Source organism: Macrobrachium rosenbergii, chromosome 48 (assembly GCF_040412425.1).
Source record: "Macrobrachium rosenbergii isolate ZJJX-2024 chromosome 48, ASM4041242v1, whole genome shotgun sequence".
NCBI classification, from domain to species: domain Eukaryota; kingdom Metazoa; phylum Arthropoda; class Malacostraca; order Decapoda; family Palaemonidae; genus Macrobrachium; species Macrobrachium rosenbergii.
Window position 1 is genome coordinate 50,803,436 of NC_089788.1, and position 18,612 is coordinate 50,822,047.

The following is an 18,612-nucleotide window of genomic DNA, read 5'->3' on the forward strand; positions in this document are numbered from 1 at the left end:
TTGCACCACTGCAATAGTTCAATAATAATACACATAAATTTCTCATAAGTTTCATATATATATATATATATATATATATATATATATATATATATATATATATATATATATATATATATATATATATATATATATATATATATATATATATATATATATATATATATATATATATATATATATATATATATATATATATATATATATATATATATATCATTATTAACTGGCATGGCTCCATTTTTAAAAAACCTAAAACAAATCGAGGTTCTACGCCCACGGTCTGCTAATGTTGCCCAACACTGAATAGCTAATATATGAAGCCTACCTGCCAAAATGACCTTTGGTAACTTACCATATAAACGACTTAAAACTAGCCAATAATGGGACATTATTTTCCAAATAACTCATGTTGTTCCGAAATATATTTTCTCTTATAACGACGGAGGGCGAATACAATAAAAAAGTTTTGCCATTATCCACTTCGCTTACTACAGAAAAATGATAATTGTGACTGGGACTGAAATGAAATCTGAACATATTTAATATTACACCTACATGAACTGTGTGTGTGTGTGTGTGTGTGTGTGTGTGTGTGTGTGTGTGTGTGTGTGTGTGTGAGAGAGAGAGAGAGAGAGAGAGAGAGAGAGAGAGAGAGAGAGAGAGAGAGAGAGAGAGAGAGGAAAATGTACTTCAAAATGAAATATCATAAAAAGCTGTTTAGAGATCAACTTCCCGGCGAGCATGGTAAAAGGCCTAAATCGATGCAAATCACAAAGTATGTAACTGTTCAAAATGATAATCTTCATCAGAGGAGCAACAGACAAATAACCGAATTAGTTATTCCAGAACAAAACAATGCATATGGTGCATAAATAAACAAAGATGGTGTGTAAAATATCAAATCTTAAAAAGTGACTTACGGCTGGAGATAGAAAATAGACAAAATGGCAGTGTGTACGGTATCACAACTGACGATGTCTTTAACTTTTCATCTTTAATAATTTTCCACCATAAATCACAAAACTAATTTTAAAGAATCCTTTAACAATTTACCTCTGACACAAATGACAAACACATGTTAAACTATTGACAAAAAACAAATGAAGATAAATGAATTAGATACAGAGGTATACTTTCTGAAAGTAATTACTAACAACTACTATGCAACAAAGAGATCCATTAAATTTCACTACTGTTGCATTTTGTAAATGAGTGTCAAATCAAACTGAAAAGTTTCATTATTCTTTCGGACTTTATATATATAAAAAAAACTTTGGTTTTACTCAGATTTCCATACCTCGCTTAAGTTATCACTCGGCTATAAAATTAAGTCATTGTTCATTAAACTTTCCCGATTCATTATTCATTCCGACTTCAGTATTCTTTCAGGATTCACTTTTCATTCAACTTTGCACTTTATTCAGGTTTCCTAATTTCGTGAGTGGTATGTCATTATTTCTTAAAATTCCACGATTCATTGAGGATTTGGTGTATCTGGTAGATTTACAAGGCCCAAAGTTCCGTGATCCCTTCGTCATTCATGAATCATTAAGGACTGTGTCCTTTCAGAAAAACGTAACATGTTCATAAGCACTTAGTAGACGCTCTCTTTCCGCACTTACAAACAATTACGCATTACCTGCTTATATGGACTTCGTTCCCGTCCTTAGTACGTTAATAAAGTTGCAAATCGCGCACTTTCCTTTCATCAAATTAAGCAAAAAATTGAGAAAAAACCTCAAAGGTAACAACGTGAGAAACAGTGAAGAAAATAAACAATTTAAATCAGAAAAGTAAATAAAAAACATAAAAATTATTAAAGTATATTGGGAAAATTCTTGTGGTATGTAATTTACCCTTATATAACACTTATCTCAAATTGCCATCATATTTAGTTTTCAATAATGCAAAGAAATTTTCAAGGGAAATATCTAATGATATCTAACCCTTATTATTGAAACTACGGTTTTTATTTCAGAGAAAATGCATGATGATATCTAATATACTCTGTATAATAAAGTTTTGATTCGGAAAAATCACTCCAGATACCAAATTCTATCTCTATCAAGTTTAAAGAGCGTTCTTGAGCTACAGCACTAACAATATGTAATTTTATTTTAATGACGCGTTCCACAGGAAAAAATTTTTCATGTTATCTACCTAATCTGAAGCTTTTCGATACTGGATGACCTTACTTCACAAAAATATGCGAGATAAATTTTATGTAGTCGCCTTACTATTAAAATATTTCGTCACAATGGCTGGAACAGAAAACACTAAAACGACATGAACCGTAGACAGTGCATACACATATCAAGAAGACCAATGTACTTTATCTAACATAACTGTACAGGCATTCTTATATAGTGACACAACTCGGGGAAAACAAGTGCAATAACGTAATGAGTCATTGCAAAAGCAAATTTCTTATTATTCTTCCCCAGTGTGAGAATACTGTTTAAAACAAAGGAGGAAACTTAAACCAGACCGCTGAGTCTCATCTCGTGGCTCCCACAGGGATCACCTCAAGATTTCAAAAGAGAGGATTCAGAATGGGAGCAACGATAGTTCACGAAGTTAGGCAGCTAAATATGAAGAAGAATGGGTGACAAGCGAGCTAAATCCTTGTACGACAATCTTGAAAATTGTTACAATAAGACGTGAAGCATATTATTTGCTGTCGTTTTTCTTTATTAACGATACCTTCAACTTTTTTATCTACCTTCGTACGTGCATATGTGTGTTTAAGACTCGCTGGCCAAGGACCGGAGGGGTAACACCCTTCTAAGAGAATAGGCCACATAAGTGAATTACATATATATATATATATATATATATATATATATATATATATATATATATATATATATATATATATATATATATATATATATATATATATATATATATATATATATTGTGAGGGGCGTAATAGTTATTTTGGTGGAACAATCCTGTTCTGGTTGTTCCCTTGTTTCACCTGTCCTCTTGTGTTTTTTTTTTTCTTGGTGGCGAGTTGACGTCTGTCATGGGGTGCTTGACAGCATTAGTCAGATTTTGGGTGGCACACAGACCGATTCCTTGGCGACATTCAGCCAAGAAGGCAGCAGCAGCGCGTTTTGACAGAGCAGCGGGAAGTCACTTTGTTTGGTAACAGGTGTGAGGACCTGTTTACTTCGGCGGGAGGATGAGGACCTCTACGTCTGTGTGTTTTGACTTCTGCAGCAGCAGCAAGAGGATATTTCGACAGTAAAACACTGCCTCGACGAGTCGGCAAATTCATCTGTTTTGAGGATGTGTTCCTGTTTGACAGTTAATTGCTGTTCTCGATGGTTCGACTGATTTCTTCTGTATCTTTATCCTGGTTGGCAGTAATAACTGTCTCGACAATTCTGCGGAATTTCTGTGCTTATTTTGTTTATGCTGCTTTGGTGTTGTCACCATCATTATGCTGCTACGGTGTTGTTTATTTAATTGATTATGTATTACTATGATGCCTATTTTTGTTTGTTTATTGTACAGATTGTGTTATTGTTTGTTTATTGTACAGATTGTGTTATTGTTTGTTTATTGTACAGATTGTGTTATTGTTATTATGTTGCCGATTGTGTCATCATTATTGTTTATGCTATCTGTATGACTGCCTAAGTTTATGATTTTTAATTACATTGTTATAATTGTGGTGTCGAGCAGTGTATGGCTCTGATAACAATATTGTGGTATAATTAGTGTGATGGCTTTCTCTATTGATGCCTTTACTGATTTTAAATATTTTTGTTAACTGATCATTTTGTTTTCGCCACCCAAAACCCTGGTCTCACTTGTAAATGTACATTAATTTGTATAATAAATTAGTTTTAAGGTAATTTGATCGTTTTGTTTAGCCCTCCTCGTCTTTAGTCTCACCTTCCGTCAATCATTCCAGCCCAATTTCTTGTTTTTATTTTCAAACTGCTCTCTAAAAGACGAGGCCATTACAATATATGATATGTATGTATATAATATATTATATACATATACATATATATATATATATACATATATATATACATATATATACATATATATATATAGATATACATCCCCTCTGTTACCCCAGGAAAGGGTTTATAACTCAAAATCAAACCCCTACCTCGTGACAGATATGCAAACACAGACAAAACAAATTAAATTTTCGTTTTTTCGTCACTTTCCTTCAGTTTTCTGGGTTAATTCTCATTTTTCACCTCATGGTTCATCTTTTCTTCTGGCGCTGCTGGAAATATGATTAACCTACAACAATACATCTCCTATAGCGTCAATTTTTTATCAGATTTTACGTGAATTTTGATCATAATTTATGATAAATATAATAGTTTATTACCGCGATAAAATCTACATTGAAAACCCAAATCGATCATTTCTTTCAACAGTAAGCAAAGCAGAGTCCGTGCATGCGTAGTAGTGGCTAAACACCGTTGACGGTTGGAATTAATTATTACGTGAATTGGCAAAAAACTTCACTGCATACAAAAGGTAAGTTTCTTTTCACGTTGCTTGGTAATTATCACCTGGAAGATAATGAATGGAAATTCTAGATTAAAATTTTACAGGAATGTGGATCATTCATTTGGAAATTTTTTACGAAAGGCACTTGGAGGGTAAATGTATTAGATGCAAATAGGAATTAAATTAAGAAATAGCAACTACTGCACTTCGAGTAACTCGAAATGCTCACAGCTTACGCAACACGTCAGTTGATATCTTTTGCTGATGTAATCATACACAGTATGGAATAGTATTCCATCATTTAGGAAAATAAAATTATTATGGTTATATATTAGAATATATATTCATTTCTATCTTTTATCAATGCGTATTTATTCAAAACAAATAACCGATTGCCTAACATTTCTCCAAGAAGGGAAGGATTTTGTTTGATTCATGATTACGTTATTGTACGAACTGACCAAGTTTATAGATTCCGTGCATGTAACTTTATACACAATCTATATTAAGGAATTTGATGCCATTGCAAAGATAATGAGTTGTAATTTATTATTTTTTCAAAAAAATCCCTAAAACCAATATAAAAAATACGTATCACGAGTTGAAGTTAGCTGTATGGGAAAGTGTTTTCCCACTTTTTTTTCTTAATATGATGAGGGGGTGGAAGGTTAACTCTCGCAGCAATTCAGTTAATAGTAGGAAAGAAGTAAAATGGCGTAAATATTTCTTATTAAAAAAGACGTCTATTCTCATACAATATTAATGAATGAGTTTAAATAAGAACTGAGGGGTTGGTTCAGTTTGTTATGAATTAGACAATGAAATTTACTTTCATTATAGTAACACATATAAAAAGACATTAATGGCCTAAGCCTATTCCAAATTGTCTGAATCACGTGGAAATATTGTTTTAGATTTTTATTGTATGATTTGGACTTATAATGGCCTACAAATAACGTTAAAGGGTCTAACAGCGAAATGAAGACCGCCTATACATAATCTATTCATATTCTGATCAGAGCGTCTGAGAAGCTTCCCAGATGAAATACAGTGGCAAACTGTCAAGAAATTTGCGCTGACCTGTCCACATGTGCAATTACCTGTCAGTCGGTTGGAAGATATTTAGGTAATACCATCGGTTCATCTGTTTTCGATGAACTGACAGTAGAAATGACAGGTAACTTGATAGTGAATACATGGCCTTAGGTTGTTGAATTCTATAACAGTGAATGAGTGTGTTGGGAGAGAGTGAGAAAGAGAGTGAGAAGAGAAGAAGAGAGAGAAGTGGGGGTGTTAGGGAGGATAAAGCAGGAGAGAGAGAGAGAGAGAGAGAGAGAGAGAGAGTTTATCGAATGTTATTCAGAGTTTTTCCGGGCAGTGCCGGGTTGCTCAGCTAGTATATACTATATTATATATATATATATATATATATATATATATATATATATATATATATATATATATATATATATATATATATATATATATATATATATATATATTGCTTGATGTGTCTAATTTTTCTGATCTTCTGAGGTTTTTTATTTATTTGTTTTATCAAGTATTTTCACAATATCTGAAACTTAAAAATTACTTCTTTTTCAGAACTGCTGTTGGCCCATGGCTTCACTAGAAGAAAAAGTAAACGGAGTTCTATGACATGGCTGAGCTAAAATGTACTGTTGCTGTCCAAAGAAAGTTTACAACTCGGTACAATAAATAAGTACCTCTCAGGAATTGCATAGCCAGGTGGATGAAGAAATTTAAGGAAACAGGTTCTGTTATTGATAAACCACGGTCTGGTAGACCTTGTGTTGATAAAGGAACTGTAGCATCTGTAGAGCAATCCTTTGAAAGAAGTCCGAGAAAGAGTAAGAAGAGCACCTTTGGAAATGAGTCTTTCAGAATCTACTGTGCATAAGATTCTGCAGGAAAAGCTTAAAATGAAAGCGTAAAGAATCCAAATTTATCAAATGTTGTTAGAAGAAGATTATCATACATGACTTACTTTCTGTCATAACTTCAATGAAAAAAATTATACTGATTATGTATTTTTGAATAATTTAATAAGTGTATGCAATTCCTGTGTGAAGCTTCTTTTTTATGCTGGGTTGTAAGCCTTCTTTGGATAGCGACAGTACATTTTAGCTCAGCCAACCAAAGAATGCAGTTTACTTTCTCTTCTAGTGAAGCCATGGGTCAAAAGCAGTTCTGGAAAAAGAAGTGCTTTTTTAAGTTTCAAAAATTGTGAATAAAATTCTTATAAAATTATTAATAAATAAAACTTCAGAAGAACAAACGCCACACACATCAAGCATTCTTATCCTTTTTACAGATTGATTCTATCATGTATAATTAGAAAGTTACAGGTATTTCAAATTTCACCATGACTTTATGGACACCTTGTACACACACACACACACACACATATATATATATATATATATATATATATATATATATATATATATATATATATATATATATATATACACACACACACACACACACACACACACACACACACACACACATATATATATATATATATATATATATATATATATATATATATATGTGTGTGTGTGTGTGTGTGTGTGTGTGTGTGTGTATGTGTGTGTGTTTCAAGCGCCAGCGCTGCAAGAGACAAAATATCCTCTCGAGTTTCATAGGGAAGAAGCTGGCAGCAATAAACTTTTAATAAATTATTACTGCAACACAACATGATAAAATACTGCTAGTGGTTAGCCTCTGACAAACAACCCGCAAATAACAAGAGAAAAAGTCCTTCACATCCAGTGTTACAAAAGACAAAGAAGAGAGAGAGAGAGAGAGAGAGAGAGAGAGAGAGAGAGAGAGAGAGAGAGAGAGAGAGAGAGAGAGAGAGAGAGAGAATAAATCAATCATATACTTAGAAACAATTTAAACTGTGCGATCAACACTACAATCCCCGGCTTTTATAGAGTAAACCCATAAATTATTATGTTAACCCATTAAAAATATAGCAAGGAAAGGTTGATATCTGACTGATTCCTGTGCACTGTTGTTACAAGTCGAGCAAAAAAAAAAAGTAAAAAAAAAATAAAACTGCTCTTGATGACGACATGGTAACTACAGGATTCACGATAAAAAAAAACAAACTGAAACAATATAAGCAGTTAATGTCCTTTGATTCCTTGACCTGTCGGTTGTTTCTCATGAAGCAGGTGGCTTCGGAAGTGGGTGGGACTCGTTTAGCAGGATGATGATGCAACCTGTTCCTTACGGATATCAAAGCATGCAAAGGTACAAATCAAGAACGCATTGCAGGAGAGAGAGAGAGAGAGAGAGAGAGAGAGAGAGAGAGAGAGAGAGAGAGAGAGAGAGAGATCCACAATGTGACTGGGAACACAAGTTTCCTCTCGATGATTTTTTCTCATAAAACTAACCTGAGGCTATTGTCCTAACACCACCATCGACAACAAGATCTGGGATCATCGGATATCAAAGTACTAACACATTGTTCGCCCTCAAGTTCAATGTTATCACCTATGTACCAGCGTTCACATTTCTCGTTAACTCTCATGTTTTTTAGTGCAAACACTAATTTTGTGAAAATCATTCCTTAATTTGCCAGATAAATTACAAAATGCAGTTGGTTATGTAAAAGGAATAAAAATCCATTTCATTCTCAAAAAATCTTTTTCTGGACAAAAGCACGTCAGTTCATACAAATTTTTCAGGCTTCATATGTTTCAACTACATAATGATACTGATACCATTTGCTATTTAGGATGGCAGTTCTGATTCCACGATACTTCAATTTCCATCGTTAACAAAGAGATCTACTCACTCGAGATCTTGGCTATCAGGCCTCTGTCATTAATAATACAAGTTATAAAATCATTTAACATACTCCTGATTCAATTTACTGGGTTTGTCACCATTCAATACACATCCGTAAATTTTTAACCACATGAAAATTTGACCTGACATTTGGAGTAATTGTGTACAACACTAATTACATCTTGGCAAGACTTCAGGTAAACAGTAGTGATTACCATACTATTCGACATATTACAAAAAATAACGTTTGTGCCCACTGCATAAAAATACGCGTGAAGCTAGAACCAAATTACTTAATCTTGCCAACTGAATTTCAAATTTCATTTGTCTCTGAACAAAATCCGACGATGAAATAGTTTTACGTTACAAAACATCATTTATCATGGCCTACACCTCAGCCTACAATATTGCTCCAAATCCACACTAGTCTGTGAGTTTAACTGGCATGCCTCAGTAATGAGTCATCATAAAGAATAAAACGTCCAACCGAATGTTTTCAACATCGGAATGCATAAACTGTTATACCCAACATTAACATCCGTCCACAGCGAGGGTTCTTGAAGCTCGTTCAGACCCATTAACATAATCTAGCTCCATGAAACTATAACACTTCAAACGGTGCAGACTCGTTAACTAGCTAAAATACTTTCGAATACAATTTTTCCTCCTTTTTGCAGACAGTTCTGGATTGGCAATTACTCTCCTGTGGTCTTTCATTAAGTAATCCCTAACAGGAAGCAAGACAAGATACCGTTAGGCAATGACTCAGTCTCTCTCTCTCTCTCTCTCTCTCTCTCTCTCTCTCTCTCTCTCTCTCTCTCTCAATAATAATGGTTGTTCAAGACTGACATCTCGAAAAATAGGAGACACTTCTGGAGGTTTACAAATTGTAAACAGTATTTTTTCATTTACAAAAAATGGCGATAAGACGATAGCTTATATATGTATACACATATACATACATACATACACACACACACGCATATATATAGATATACAGTATATGTATATATATATATATATATATATATATATATATATATATATATATATATATTGGAGGGTCGGGTTAACAGACACAATGAGAAAACATTAAAATGAACGACAGCATGAGACCTTTTCAACCACTTCTTAAGACAATAAAGGCTGAGCATGACCGGTATGATCCCTAGCTTTGGAATGGCCAGCGACTCTCAAAGCTTAACATGATAGTTACAATGGTCCAATCAAGACCATCTACACTAACGTTACAGTTTAGTTCGGAGTACCTACATTAATTTTATATACATCTCAAAAGTAGATCGTGGGAATATGTAAAGAATAGCATGAACGTTATTTGATCAAATAAGGAATTACTAAGAAAGAGTATTAAGTGTACCGAAGATGCGAATAGAACAGAGATGTACGCGAAACTGAAAAGTCAGTCACCTAATTATGAAGAAAATGACGGCAAGTCATTCACTATAATTCTCTCTTACCACGAGGAAGCCCGCTAGTGATAAAAGGATATTACATATGAAGCATCTGCCCAGACAACAATTCAAACTGGCATGCCCGACAGGAAAGAGACTCGATTTGCCCCAAGGAATTACGAATTCTTACATTATACATGAGGAACAGTAAAATAGGAAATTTCAAACATGACTAACAAAAGAAAATATACATTAGAAAACGAGTACGAAGAACTACCGAGATATATGCGAGATGTCAGAGAGAGAGAGAGAGAGAGAGAGAGAGAGAGAGAGAGAGAGAGAGAGAGAGAGAGAGATGTCATAACGTGATTTCTGACAAACAGATTACAAACATTCAAACTGAAACAAAAATTTTTAATTATATGAAAAATAATCTATCACACCAGAACCTGTCATTCTCTTGAGAAAAGGGTACTCATTTGTCCTTATTCTGACGATCAGCGAATGGAAATACAGAAAATAAAAAAAACACACTACTTTTTGGTGATGGTTTTAACTGGTAAAGCATACGTGACTCTTGAAAAGAACTAGCCAAGAAGTAATAGCTATGAAAGACGCAGTGCGAATGAGGTGCTTCAAAGCTTGTACAGTTACCTGCCATGGACCAGCGGTTTCAGGAAACTGCCCAGTAAGGATGCAATAATTTTGAAATAATTCTATACGGGAAATTACGGATGTTCGATATGCAGATTAACTTATGCTGAAAGTACAAACTTATTCTCATGTATACAATAAAGGCACATAAGTTTCCTAAAGTTTCCTCATACTGCACACGAACACGTAACAAAAATTACCTACAATGGGAATATTTAACCACTTATTTAACCCCCAAAAATGCACAAGCAATCAATAAGTCACCAGTACTGATCTTTTTCACTCTGCGTTGCCTTGTCCGAAGTAGCTCACAGGGCAAAACGACCGTTTGCAAAATCCTCGAAGGACTGTACCTACTTCCTAAACACCATCCTATATGCAAGAAGAAACATTTTTGGTTAAAACCGCTTCTGATATTTCTTTTGTAGCTATACGGATAGAATATGCTATTATCAATGAAACACAAAAGTATATCAGTCTAATTCACCCTACTGTCTTCTTGGGCCTCAATGGGCCCCTATGTTGCTCCAAATAAACTCTTAAGATCAGAGGGAAGTACTGTTCATTTATGTTCCTTTTTTTTTTTGAATGAGGGTACTAGCATCATTTCTACACATATCCAAACGTTTAATGAAAGAAGTTCTCTAGAACCAGACTGTAGCCAATAAATACCCTGATACCCAAACAACAAATCGCTCACACTGGTGCCTTCTAAAGTCTGATTGTGCTTCAAAAGTCGACCAAAACAGAATCGTGTGGCCGAATGAAGCAAATGAGGTGGTAAACTTCGTATGAACTTGAAAGTGATTTCTCAAACATAAATTCATGCCTGGCTTGTCTTCAGAGATTATATAAATTTAAGGAAAAACGCTATTCTATCTTCCACAGACACAGAAATACACAAATATACACACACAAACATACACACGCACGCACACACACACACACACATATATATATATATATATATATATATATATATATATATATATATATATATATATATATATATATATATATATATATATATATCATATATATATATATAGTCACAAGTAGTAGGCTACCTGGTTATTACTCAACTATTCACAAAATCAAAAATTTACCTCACTTCAGCCAGATACCTGATCGCTCATAACAATAAAATTACGACTGAGCACACTAAAGTTAACAGTGATCCCTTACAACTTACTTATCACTTGAAAAATTAAACTAAGTTTATCAAGATATGTGTGAGGTATTAAATATACTAGAGGAAAAGGGCATCACTCCATCAAACAACTATAATTGTTTCCTGGTCTTAATTCACTTCAGTAAAACTAAAGGGAACAAAACATGTTTATCACTTTGCCTTATGCACACACAAATACCCCTATTCACTGGTGGTCAGCAAATGAAACATTGTGTTTAAGAACTTTAAATGCAAAAATTTATTTTTAACTTCAAAATTTATAATTAGAATTCACAATCTGAAAAATGTACCATTACTTGAAAACAACTCAGAATTTAATTAATTCTTAAACGAGATTAATTCACAAAGCTTTAATTTGTCAAGAAATTACGTTAACTAAGCAAAATTTAAACTATTAAGAATTACTCAAGATTTGAAAAGGATATCTTAACAAACGAAAATCAAATCAAGTATGCAATGTTAAAGTAACAAAAATATGTAAAATGTTAGGTAAATAAATGTTAAATCACCAACACAAAAGTTTGGGTAAAACTATGAAATTACAAATACAAGAACACACACAAAAAAGGAACAAAACAAGAACACACACAAAAATACACAAAACAAGAACACAAAAAAATGCACAAAAGATTTATCAATAATAATTTCACTAAGGCAAAGTCTCCCTGATATTTCTTATTATACCATGGTAATAATAAGTAAAAATCCACTTTACAAGCTTGTATCACTTTTGTAAAATCCCTTGCTGCAGTACAAAAACACTTTATATATGGCACCTATAAGACTACACAGTTTCACCAAAATCAGATCTTAAAAGATATGTACTACCACAGACCACACAAAAATATATTATATAAATTTTATTCTCTTTTGACCAAAGAGAGAGAGAGAGAGAGAGAGAGAGAGAGAGAGAGAGAGAGAGAGAGAGAGAGAGAGAGAGAGAGTCTGACCAACTTAAATAAACTCTAACAGGCTAATGCCTAGCTTCCCAAATTCTACAATGAGAAGTAACCTATGTTGCCACTAAGACATTTTTGGGAAACACCATGGGAATCTCCCCTGAAGGGAAAAAAATAACAGGGGAAATTTCCCTGGGAAAGGGAAAAGCCACAAGGGTCAAAGATGGCTCTTTAGCCTGTCATCTCATACCTGTTTAATTGACAGGGGATTTCCTGCCTGCACACTTGTTCAAACAACAAGCTTTTGGAGCCAACCACTGTTATCTAAACCTGTCATCCCATATCTCTTTTTAATGACAGTTTAAGTATATAAGGAAAGAAACCTTCGCAACAGGAGTTTTTACCCTCGCCTCATTTTCTTGATATTCGTATTGTTTCTACTTTACAAATAATCCAATGTATGTACGAGTAATTCATCCACATAATGAACCAGTCTATAGCTCATTTGTTAGATCTACATCTATTCAGGGTTGGAATACAAAAAGACAATCTGTTTTGTTTTACCTCAGGTTTCTACACTACAGCCTTCTATATGCTGCACCAAGAGATGAGTGTTGCCAGGTAACTATTACCCACTATAGAAATAATTACTTATTCATGCTGCTGTAAATCTTGCCATGGGTCTTCTTGCTTGTATACAAAGTGGCAAGCCGTAGCACAAATGCAGTTTGTAAAAATTAGGTAGGGTTATAAAATATACACTTGCCAAGTTTCACCTTTATCCGATGCTTGGATAAAAAGGCATTGCTGAAAAACCGTGTTTCATCGGCTCTGAATCCCTTAGTAGGTCCTGAATGATGTCTGTGCTCATGCGCACAAAGACGGTAATATTAATCCTTCTTTTAGACTTACTAATTTGCTCATAATTTGACTAGGAAGAAATCAGTGCAAGGGTACTTCAACAGATATTGGCGTATACTGTATCCCGCTTTTAGAGTGGCATATATTAAATATAAGCATCCATGGAGATTACGGAATAACTATAACGCAGTAGCAATATATAGCTTAATTGTAGGTTACGGGATAAGTTTCAACCAGCCAGCGTCCGATGCTGAAAGGTGCTTTGACAGCAATAAATCACATCCCTGAATTTAAGAGCAGCACTAGGGAAGACAAATACACAAATGATTATATTTGCAAGAATGTAGGCATCAAGAGATTTAGCAATATTTCAGTCACACTGCCTACTGCTGCAACTACTCTCTTCTCAGAAGCGTCCTTGGCGCCGGCCTATGCTGAAACTCCTGACACAGGAGCTATACTGTTAGATTAATTTCCCCTGCTCCTCTGGATACCGACAATGGTGCGACAACTAGAATACTTTGATGACGCTCGACCCAGCTGTTAGCTAATTAACTGATGGACTAGTTCGTCCTCCGAAAAATGCTTTTTCACGGTATGTTTATTGTTGTACCTTTCAACTACCAGTTTGACATTCAAAAAAATCACACCTCAACATTTGCTTGATTTTAGTTATATGGCGTAACGGCATGCCTTCACACTCCACAGGATTTTTTTATTTTGATAAAGCTAGCAGTGGCTAACGAAAGTTTACTTCATATGATTGAGGAATTTCCTTCTATATTTATATACCTGAGTGCAACATTATATATATATATATATATATATATATATATATATATATATATATATATATATATATATATATATATATATATATATATATATATATAATGAAGTTATGTAATAATGGCACAGGCAAAAATGGCACGGTAAAAATAACACAGGTAAAAATGGCGCAAGTGAAAAAATATGAAAAAATGGCACTGGAAGACAACGTCACAAAAAGTTTATTGAAATTTAGGCTACACTAGACAAAACATTAGAAAAGTTTATTTAAAAATTTATTTAGAATAAAATCTAATTAAAAAAAATATCGTAATAACCTTTCTTTTTTTCAACAGTGGCAAAAAAATTGTCTTACCTCAATTTCTTAATATAAATATTTAAGTTTAATATGTATTAAAAAAAATTCTAATACAGATGTTTAGACATGTGAACATAGTTTTATATCAACCTTTAAAGGCAGAATTTTGTAACTAGAATCTAATGTTATGACCAAGTCCACGTAACACTTGATCCAGGTTTTCCTTCCTTCTGTGTAGTCTTTGTATAAATTTTTTAGTCTTTATTGTAGATCATCATATACTTTCTTTGTTTTTTTTTTCTGGGTGGTTCACCAACTACATCCTTTGCTATCACTGTACTCACTGCTTTTCTCTTCATGTTGTTCATGCATTTTGTGGCTGAAATAGCTGCATGATCAGGAGAGTGATTGTGGTCATCAGCTGGTACAGGATCAGTCATATGAAGGCTGGTGGCCATGGTGCCTTTACAAAAAGATGTTCTCTTAACACATCTCCATCTGACAGTAGTTGATCTTACAGTCTGTTTTGTTTACATGTACCCTTGGAAGCAAGTCTTCTCTTCTCCTCTAATACTCGCTATGACTTCCATGATGGGGTTGTGGTAGAGCCACTGATATCAATGGTGTGCGCCTGGCGGCTCTAAGACAACTGAATCAGTTAACTAATCCAAGAGTCAACTACCCTCTGATTGCAGAGAGTTACTGGTTTGGTGTTTCTGTTCAGAATTCCCGGACAACTGAACCACTTACAATTGAACCAGAATTCTTCAATTGAACCAATGACAACCGAACCGGGAGTGAACTGTCCTGTGATTAGAGAGCTACTGGTCTGGTATTTATTTTGTTCAGGATTTATTAAAGACATAGCTTGAGCATTGCAGTTTTTTTTTATAAACCCTCGACTACAGTATGATGAAATATATATTTTTTTCCCTTGTGCCATTTTTTCCTATTTCTTCACTTACGCCATTTTTACCTGTGCCATTATTACTGTTCACCATATTATATATATATATATATATATATATATATATATATATATATATATATATATATATATAATATATATGTATATATTTATATATATATAGATAGATAGATACATAGATAGTTACACACACACACTGTGTATATATATACACACAGCCCATGGAAAGACGGATGTACTACACAATTAATAACACATGTACATCAGAGAACATTTGTGCTACTGCAAAAGACAGTTTTAATAGGTACTACTTTCACAGGCAAATAAGAGTCCATCAAGAAAGACAGCGAAAACGATACGACGAGCAGTGATTCCTTTTTAGTAAACTCTCAGAAAAAAGAAGGCATTGCACTGTAAATATAATAAGTCCGTTGTTGATATTAGGAAAACTAAAAACGTACCCCAAAGGACTGTACTGATACACATCACATATCATACGCATTAAATCTGGACAATACCAGGTAATATGAGAAATGCAAGGCGATCTTCAAACCTGCCAAACTAGATAAACCTGGCCTATCATATATTCGTGCCCAACTATAATAAGCTTACAGTACACAAATAATTTTCAAATAGCTGCAGGGCTTTTAGTAATCAAGAATATGAAAATGAATGCATTTACTTCCCTTCTCATATCCGTAATCTCAATCACGAGCAAAGATTTACAAAATTCTAATCAGCAATTATTCAGACTTTAAACACCCAGAGGAGATCGTATCCTTTCCCTTAAGAAGTTTAAGAGATTAAAAAAAAAAGCAATGTTTACCTTAAATTCTGCGAGGGGCAATCCGTTTGGCTGGGTGGCCTCATTTCAGGGCACCTGAGGAAGGAGACACATGTCATTAGTAAACTTACTCATATTCACTTAAGACTTCACGTTGTGCTGGGCTTAAGAAACGTAACCGTATATCTTGTAATTGTATACACAAAGTAGCATAAAGCAATCTCTAAGAATATTTTATCTTAAAAGGCCAGAGATTGTTACGAGAGCTGAATACTAAATGGAGTTGAGCAAGAACGTGCAATACAAAGCCTCCAGACACATCCAAAATTATGTATGCTAATAATAAAAATTACCAGAAAGGGGATATTTTTCTGGCAGACTTCTCTTAGAAGCGGATTCTACACAAGACAAAAGAATTTTTTTCTATCATGATTCTATTCAGTACAGGTCTGTTTTCAACGGCCTTGTAGACTTGTTACATATTAATGTTTACACAGTTTGTATCGTAATCATACTGATAATAATGGACTGCGTATTTTAAATACTTACTGAATGTGGAGTTACAATGACAATTATAAGGGCATTAGGAAGGCAATTAAGCGGCTGGAGAATGTAAAATCATCAGAGTCTATGAAGTTACAATGGAGATACTCCGGTACAGTGGCAAAAATGGAATGGGTGTGGCTGGGTGAGGGAAGGGTTCTGACAAAACTATGAGAAAAATAAATGACCTTGCATACGAGTCAAGGTGATATAGGCGATTACAAGAATTACTGACTCAGAGAAACAACGAAAGTGTATGGTAGTTTATATTTTGATTGGACAAGAAATGTACATTCCAGAGAGACCCATAGAGTAAGAATAGCGCAGGTTTAAACAAGGAAAAAATGTTTGCAAATCAGGTGGTTGATAAGAAACAACAATTGATTGGGTAGTGTAAAGAGAAGCTGCAGATACTAGGGAAAGTTTGTACGATGAGAAAGTCGAGAAGCAAAGTGAGCGGGAGCAAGATTATGAGGATAAATGAAAATCAGAAGAGCTAATGAATGTTAATATGAATGGTGGAAATGCTAAAGTTTCATTTGCATAATGAATGATGGTAGAATGAGAGAAAAAGTGTGTAAAAAAATGAAGCAAAAAGGTGTGTATGTGCGAAAGACCGGTAAGAAATAGCCAAAGGCGGAAAGCAAGAAAAATTATTATGCTAACGCATCTTAATGAACGTGAAGTTTACGGCTGAATGCTGAATGCAAATGAGCCGAAAAAAGTTGAAACTACTGGGGTGAATTGTATGCATAGTATTTGTGGTGTAAAAACAACAGAAAAACTGAGATGTGTGCAGATATACAAAAGTGGTAAAAAGGTTAGCATAGGTGAAAGGCTGGACCAATGTTTCGAAATAGTTCAGTAATATGGAAAGAATGACGAATGATAGATTACTGCAGTGTCATTCGTAAGAGCGCATGTAAGACAGAGGTGAATGATAGTGTGTGTATGTGTGTGTGTGTGTGTGTGTTCAACGCACTTCTGATGAGCCTCCTTCGTCGGTATATGTTGTGGAAGTTTGTGCTCAGTAAATTCATTCAACGATTCAGGAGTTCAAAGTATGTGTGACAGTGACTACAGTTAGGTTGGAAAAAAAAAAATTCCAAATTAAGTAAAAGCCACTACCGCAGTACTTAACTACTGAACAAAATCCTTTCTAACTAGAGGTTAAAAAAGTCTTAACATTTTGCTGAAATATTCCTTTATTTTAGCATATAAATAGTGTTCGTGGTCTCAAACACTTTAGTTGTACGCTAAGTACTTTTTATGCTTATATTTTATGTGGTCTCAAAAGTACGTAGGGCTTGTTATAAATTCATGCCTTTCGTTCCAGAAAATCAGTAATACCTAACGAAATGTATAAAAAAAAACACTGAGGACATGCACTTTAAATGCCTTCTCACCGTTCCAAATATCACACTGATCCCTTCATTGGCTTTGCTTCTCAAGTTGAAATTGTCCCCCATATATTCATTTTTCTTTTTCAAAATATTCAAGCAATCCAATGCAATACACATAAAAATCAACAACTTGTGAATCAACCTTTCACCGAATAACTGAGCAAAAAAAAAAAAAAAAAAAAAAAAAATAGCAATAACTATATAAACAAGATATATGCAATAACATATATATATAGGATAAACTTATATATAATTGCACACATATATACAAGCACACACACATTATAAATATATGATATATGATATATATATGATATATATATATATATATAAACATACATACATATATATATATAGAGATATGCATGTATATATAGTATATACACACATGTATATGTGTATATATATGCACACATATGTATGTGTACGTATATACACACATATGTATCTATATATGTATACTGTGTATATATATATATATATATATATATATATATATATATATATATATATATATATATATATATATATAT

The 18,612-nt window shown here is 33.7% G+C and overlaps 1 protein-coding gene across 2 annotated transcripts in view; it reads right to left on the reverse strand.

Moving 5' to 3' along the window:
• LOC136831376 (uncharacterized) overlaps positions 1 to 18,612 on the reverse strand; it is a 1,849,518-nt gene that overhangs the window by 1,192,069 nt on the left and 638,837 nt on the right. For both annotated transcript variants that reach the window (XR_010850855.1, XM_067091727.1), the window contains one exon: positions 16,176 to 16,229. Coding sequence is in view for 1 of the 2 variants with exons in the window: in XM_067091727.1 (XP_066947828.1) it covers positions 16,176 to 16,219 (44 nt within the window). In the remaining variant the exon portion in view is untranslated. The remainder of the gene's footprint in view (positions 1 to 16,175; positions 16,230 to 18,612) is intronic.